At 40.8% G+C, this 7,107-nt stretch overlaps 1 protein-coding gene across 1 annotated transcript; it reads right to left on the bottom strand.

Annotated features, from left to right (window-relative positions):
• Positions 1-300: 300 nt before the first annotated feature.
• On the bottom strand, positions 301-6,846 carry LOC147982962 (uncharacterized). The gene is made up of 15 exons (XM_087540600.1): positions 6,785-6,846; positions 6,368-6,672; positions 4,413-4,527; positions 4,284-4,371; positions 3,995-4,213; positions 3,817-3,909; positions 3,615-3,719; positions 3,218-3,532; positions 3,049-3,138; positions 2,891-2,971; positions 1,740-1,895; positions 1,185-1,340; positions 980-1,087; positions 451-513; positions 301-369 (listed from the first exon to the last, which is right to left on the bottom strand). Exons 1-15 carry the CDS (start codon positions 6,844-6,846, stop codon positions 301-303), a joined length of 2,025 nt encoding a protein of 674 aa, XP_087396726.1.
• Between the last annotated feature and the right edge of the window lie 261 nt (positions 6,847-7,107).

Raw genomic sequence — 7,107 nt, 5'->3', positions numbered from 1 at the left:
CATATGCTTGTGCAGAATGATCAAGAAATATTGTATATAACAACATCCACCCATATCACCAATCGCATTCATAAGCAACAAATATCATTATATGAAGGGATCCACCCATATCACTGATTGTATACACAACCATCCCATTCGTACAATTTCATTTAGTAGGAACAAACACCTTAGGTTCACAACTGAATCAAATAAGATCTTCATATAAAATGTGCAAATAATTAAGAAGAGATAATACAAACTTGAACTAAGTTTCCCTATAAAGCTAAAATCTGTATATAAAACATAATATTTTTCCATCTAAAGACTAATTCTTCTATAGTTGCTCCTGGCTCCTGCAATGCACTCCTTTTCTAAATCTTGAGTGCCCTGAAAAAGAAAGATAACAGAGAAAAATTTAGAACATAGCTTTAGGACTATTGTGAGAAGAAATGTGTTTTGATGATGTACCATACCAGTGTTTGGTGGCTTGTTTTGAGGTTGTGTAGGAATGGTTAATTTCGGTTTTTTAACCTAAAAATCATAAAGATCCTTCATAAATAAAAAGCCTTAAGCACGCACATTGGAGCATACGATGATTGCATGGAAGTGCACTTACATGTGATAGAGGCCACGCAATAACATGACCAATAGCATCCCTTACTGTTTGCAATTTTCCATATGGTCTAACCAGTGTCTGATCTCCAAGTTTTGAAACAGCACAAACAGAGGCCGCTACATATTGCTCTCCAAGCATGTTTCCTCCAACCACGTATGTCATATCTCTACTCACTAAAGTTCCATTGGCCACAAACTTATCTTTGCATCTCGGGTTCAATGAAACCAAGGAGACTTTCATTTTATCCTATTTTTTCAAGAAATGAAACATCCATTATCACAAACCATGGAAGATTTCACTTTACATAGAAAGGGACGATTGCACATGGAATTAGACCAACTAACTATTCTAACCATTGTCATTCAGATATATATAATATACCTGCTTAGTGATGCGATGAAGTTGTACACTTGGTTCAGGACCACCTTCCTTGGTCGCATTGTTATTTTCAGCATGACCATTCTTTGCTTCAGGACCATCATGTGCTTTCTACAGTTGATGTTCAGTTTAGTTGTAAGTACACTTATAGAAAACATAGACATAGTTTGATAACATAGCAGAAATTTATGCGCGCATGCACACGCACCTTAGGAACTGTGTGTTCATGTGGTGAAAATAAACTAGTGCAACCCTCTTTGGTTCTTGCGCAATTGCTAGGATGCAATTCCTGGTTAGTCTTGTCCAGTAAAGTTGATTTTGCACAACCTTGATTTATCCTATCAATTTTTTCAATGTGCGCTTTCTACAGTTGAGGTTTAGTTTAGTTGTAAGTAAACATACACAAAACATAGACACTGTTTGACAAAGAATCAGAAGTTTATGCATACAGACACACCTTAGAAACCATGTTTGGTAAAGATGAACCAGTGTAATCCTCTTTGGTTCTTGAAGAAAAGCTAGGATGCAATTCCTGGGCAGTAATCTGCTTATCCGGCAAAGTTAATTCTGCACTTCCTTCATTGGTGTAACCCTCTTTGGTTGATTCTGCGCGACCTTGATTGTCCTTTTCAAACATTTCAATGCGTGCCTTCTACATTTGAGGTGCAGTCCAGTATTGAGGTGCAGTCCAGTACGACATAAAAATACACAATCATAGGCATTGGTTGATAATGAAGTAAAAAAATTATGCCCACGCACACACCTTAGCAACCATGTGTGGTAAAGATAAACCAGTGTAACCCTCTTTGGTTCTCATAGAAAAACTAGGATAAAATTCCTGGGTAGTGATCTGCTTGTCCGGCAAAGTTGATTCTGCACTTCCTTGATTGGCCCTATCAAACTTTTCAATGTGTGCTTTCTACAATTGAGGTTTAGTTCAGTTGTAAGTAAACTTATACAAAACATAGGTATTTTTAATAGGGATAAGTATTTGTCGTCCTCGAACTCTTCCCAAAGTTGAGAAATCGTCCCTCAACTTCAAAACCACCAAAAGTTAGTCCCTCAACTATCTAAACCGGATACTTTTCATCACTAATATGGTTTAAGGTGGTTTTACAGTGATGTGACCCTGTTTTAACTAAAAAGAACCACGTGGTCTGGTTTTTGACTAAAACGGGCACCTGTCGACTCTTGCTCTCACATTCTCTCAATCCCCTTTCCCATTCATGAACCCTAAATAGAGCGGCGGCGATAGCGGCGAGTCCCTCACGGGCGGCAGCGGCAGGTAGTGAGGCGTGGCAACGGTGGTGGTCGCTAGTTCTGCACCTACTGATTGTCTTGCAATCACTGCAGGTAACTCAAATGAGCATGCAAATGAAGATCTAGAGGCTGCAAATGAAGATCCAGATGCTGCAAATGAAGATTCAAAGGATTATTTGCTGCTGTCTGTTCTTGTGAATGGCTTATTTGCTGCTGTCTGTTCTTATGTCAAACCATGTGAGAATTCATGTCTGTCATTGATTGTAAGCTCTATTCAGTACTATTTCCCTTTCCCATTTAGTACTTTGTCAGACTATGTTCAACTAAATTGGGCTGAGAATATGTTCAGACTATTTTCAACTAAATTGGGTTCAAACTATGTTCAACTAAATTCAGTATGATGCTCTGAAATGTCCAAACTATGTTCAGTTATATTCAGATTTTCTTAAGCTATATTCAGTACAGCTGCCTTTCTCTTGTTCACACACAAGTAGAAGTGCAAACACTTTACTTTTCTCTTGTTCTCACTAGACTAACTTGTACACAAGCACACACACATACTCTTGCACAAACACTTAATTGACCTCTTCAAAACTGGCCTGTTTCAATCAAAACAGGGTCCAAGTATAAAAAAGCAGAAATTTATGCAAACACCTTAGCAACCATTTTTTCTTGTGGTAACGATAAACCGGTGTAACACTCTTTGGTTCGCGCACAATCGCTAGTATGTAGTTCCTGCAACATATGACGAACAATTGTTTAAGTATGAGAATGAAGTAGAATATTTATTAGTGAAGAAACTATTACATCACCTGCATAGCACTCAATCGAGCATATTCTTCAGCTTCATTATGTGATTCATTTGGGAGATCACTGCCAACAACTCTTTCATTGAGATCAACCTGAAACAAGAATAGGATAACAATATATTAATACTCATATTTTTATCTTTGCAGAAAGAGGTGTGGTCTAGATACTAACTTCATCACTTCCCGCGGTTACATATTCATTTCTCAAATCCTCTGTGGGAAATTTTCTCTTCAGGAATGAACGGATCATAGCCAACTCATCTGTCACATTTTCTACATTATCTCCTAGTGCCCGCAGTCTAAATTGAACATTTCCTTCTTTCTCAGGATGCTGAACAAAAGTCAGTCCCTGAGAAACTTTTATTTCGCTCCAATACTTATCACCATAATACCCTCGAAGTTTTTTTTTCCTCTTCCCCATGCACACTTTTAAATCACTAAATGAAAGGCTCCCGTTATTACCTTTCTTTCTTTCTTCCAGTTTCTCCTATTGAAATAAATACAAACATCTCATTATACTAAGTAGTTTTAAATTAAAACCTTTACTTTAATCACAAGTAGAAGTATACCATCACTATCTTTGTATTCGCATTTTTGTATTCACCGTCCTTCTTCTGCTTATGAGCTTCATCCCATAGTTCAATCTTGCTAACCTTTCGATTGCTCTTAATTTCCTGTTCAACAAAGTAAATTAGAATGTTCTATTTCTGTTAGAACATGTTCAGTTTTCTTCACATTTTCTGATCCATCTTTAGAAAGAAAAAGTTTTACCATCTCTTTTTTGAGCCTAGCATGGCTTTTTCTCCCAGTTGTATGTGGAGTCTTCTGCTTCTTTGCACACTCGGTGTTCTTTTCACATAATTTCTGGGAAAACAACACATATAGTCAATATTAATGTCACCAAACTAGTTATGTACACCAGATTAAGTGTGAGAATATAACACATTACCATGTGTGAATCCTGGCACCAAAACCCAACAAGAGTACCCCATTGATGTTCATTAACACCTTTGGGAACAGCTGCTACAATTTCAGCCAAAGACTTCTTGTCACGCTTGAAATATTTACTCTTCAAACGAGACTTATACACTCTCCATTTTTTGTTAATATTCAATAGGATCCAGTCTCTCGTAAGTTGTCTAGTCTCATTGGGGTAGATAAATTTCTCCTTCAAATATTAAAATTGACAATCAGCAATGTGAAATGAACAGTCTTGAACAGTGTTATAATTTTTTTACCTCCACATCTGTGATCATCTGCCCATGTTTTTGTAGAAACAATTCATTGTCCATCTTGGAATATGCAATGGTGCAAATGTTGAGTTTTCTGCAAGCCAGGTAAGATGCTGACTGAGAATCGCAGCCGACCTTCCATTTGGAATTCCACTTCCGTCAGTCTCCACAATTATCTTCCCCCCGCGTAATTCCGACAAATTTTTACCTCGGAATTCCCCTACAATCTGTCGCACATCTCCATTTGGCCCTGCATGCAAGAGTATCACAGTGGCATATAACTGGACCATATACATCATACTAGATATGTGTTTGAAAAAGAAAATTAAGCTTACAAATTATTTTAATTTGCCTAGTAGATTCAGGAGGCTTTTTTGGTACTACATCATCAATCTCTGGAGGGCCTTGTAAATTTTCTTCATCTGGTTGTACACTTTCAGAAGCTTGCTCTGGGATGTTTAGGCTTCGAAGCCGTCGAGGTATCGTCGACATGATATCTTTACCAAACAATGTTAAAATCATATGTTAAGGTCAAGCATCAAAGCATATGTCAATGTCCTGCATATGATTTCACAAATTTCTTGGAACCAAATTTATAAAATACTAAGCATATGGACACTTGGTTTACATAACATACTGTACTTTTTATCATGAGTAGAAGTAGCTTGGAAGTTTACAATTATTTTGGGCAAAGGATATATTCAGATAAGTATAATTTAGTAGTACAGTAGGTAACCACTAGTATGTACACATACTTCTCTGTACCAAATTCAGAGAAGTATGCTTCAGTAGTATAGGGGTATCTTGCTGTATGCATGCATAAAGTAAAGGAATCAGGTTGCTGGGTTCTAAGTCCTATATCTGACCTTGAGTGTCAATTGCATTTAACTAACTCCATCCTTCATGTACAGTACATGTTTGTATAAACTTGCTATTAACAGCAAGTCGGTCTAGGTGATTAACATGAACGCCTTGCTATGGTTAGAGAGGATTTTAGCAAATGGTTTGTGTGTTTAGCCATCATAACAAAATGTTCTCATGGATTAGGCTCAAATTTGGATCCGAGTTTGTAACTACTTTACCAAGGCTTGTCTACTCAAGCTCTCAGAGTTTAAAGTCACTTGGCTAATTCATTGTGCATGACACTGACAGTGCCTGCTTATGACTAGTGTTCAGTCTATAAGGTTTAAAATCTGTAGTCATCTTGTCTGATACTGTAAAAAGAACAACTGCAACTCTTTTACCTAAAAAGTAATTGATTTATAGGCAAGCAAGCAATTCAATAAACAATTAGAGTGCATACTAGTGGGTTACCTTATCTACTGTACTACTGAAGCATACTTCTCTGAATGTATGGAGGGATCACCTGCTTGATGTGGTGGATGCTGAAGATGCTAGATGGAGGCAAGAGCTGCTTGGTGGGCGGTGTACAGGATGGACAGGCACAACTTTGTGTCAAGGCTGAGAGATCGGCACGGATGCGGCTTCGTGGATGTGAGGACGAAGTCGGGAGGAGCGCGGCTTTGTGATGGTGAGGATGACGAACGCCGACGAGGTTCCAACTAGCGACCTTGTTGATGGAGGAAGAAGGGAGTCGTCGGCGGGCGGAGCTAGCGACGGAGGCTGCCACCGCGCGGTGTGCGGGAATGGAGGCACATTGGGGGAGGTTGGATAATGGGGAGGTGGATAAGATGGAGGGGGGGGGGATAGGAGAGACGTGGGAAGTCTTTCCCACGGTAAATAAAACATTTTAGCGCCAATTTTTTTAGGTGTATCATTTATTGGATAAATCTGTATGCTTTGTTCTTTTTTGAAAAAATATGAAACTTCATTGGGTAATATATGTTCCAAGTATTTTTTATATAGCTTAATAAAAATAATAAAGGCAGTGGTAGATCGAAGTTGGGCCTGCCCCTCCTCCGCGCGATGCCGTGTCGACTGCGGACGCCGCCCTGACGTGTCATCCCTTCACCTAGCCCTTGTCGGCGACAGGGGCGGCGGCGCACGCGACTCCTCCAAGCCGATCTAGACCAGCTGGTCATTGTTGCGGCGTCGGCATCTCTGCGGTGCCGGCGTCTGATGTGGCAAACGTGGCCCAGCATTGCGCCACTCCTGCCACTCCTTCTCCTGTGCCATCCTCTTGGCCGACGTCAGGGTGCTGGGTGATGATGTGTCTTTGCCATGTAGAGGTAATGGAGGAGGCGTCCGGGAGGGCTCCTCCTCCTTCATGACCTTGTCACGCCAGTTGCGGCGCGGTGGTGATGCCAGTTGGTCGAAACAGTCAAACGTGTTGCGGTGGCTCCTTTTTAATGCGACGTCCAGTTTGGTCTCGACAGTTTCATCATAGGAGAGGGGCTCCTCCTCAACATGTATGTTGGCCGGCGTTTGCGTCGTACTTAAATAGCCAGGGCAGACAGACCGACACTGCTTCAATGTGGCACATCGACCGGAGTAGGCTTCTCAGTCCCCGTGTTCATTTATCCTTGTAGGAGTGATCAACGTAGTACCTCACTTGAAGCACCGCGCCGCCACTCATTTCCAGCATCTCATGCCGCCGGTCGTAGTCCATACCCAACTCCGGTTGGAGCAAAAAATGCAGTTGGTCCGAAATAAACCTGCCACACCGATTCCAGCAAACCGTGTGGCTAGCTCGAGCATCCAGCAGGGCCACCATCACCATTTCCAGCTCTCGGCGTGGCCGGTTGCAGCATCTCGCCACATGCTGTTTTTGTTACAAATAACCGGCCCAATTAAAGCACAAGCGCGAACCTCCCTCTTGCTCCCTGGTTTCGAGGCCCCCAAAAGCTTCCTTGCTTGGGTTCTAGGAAGC

The sequence above is a fragment of the Triticum urartu genome, chromosome 2A (assembly GCF_056163025.1).
Source record: "Triticum urartu cultivar PI428250 chromosome 2A, HENAU_Tu73, whole genome shotgun sequence".
NCBI lineage: Eukaryota > Viridiplantae > Streptophyta > Magnoliopsida > Poales > Poaceae > Triticum > Triticum urartu.
Note: the sequence above shows the minus strand (reverse complement) of the source record. Positions and strands in the feature narration are given on the sequence as shown.

Excerpts from the sequence above, each read along its gene's own strand:
- LOC147982962 (XM_087540600.1), bottom strand. The coding sequence starts at position 6,846 with ATGGACTACGACCGGCGGCATGAGATGCTGGAAATGAGTGGCGGCGCG. Across the intron at positions 6,673-6,784 it reads GGCGCGGTGCTTCAAGTGAG|TACGACGCAAACGCCGGCCA; the intron begins GTACTACGTTGA and ends TGGCTATTTAAG. Across the intron at positions 3,720-3,816 it reads CTAGGCTCAAAAAAGAGATG|GAAATTAAGAGCAATCGAAA; the intron begins GTAAAACTTTTT and ends TTTGTTGAACAG.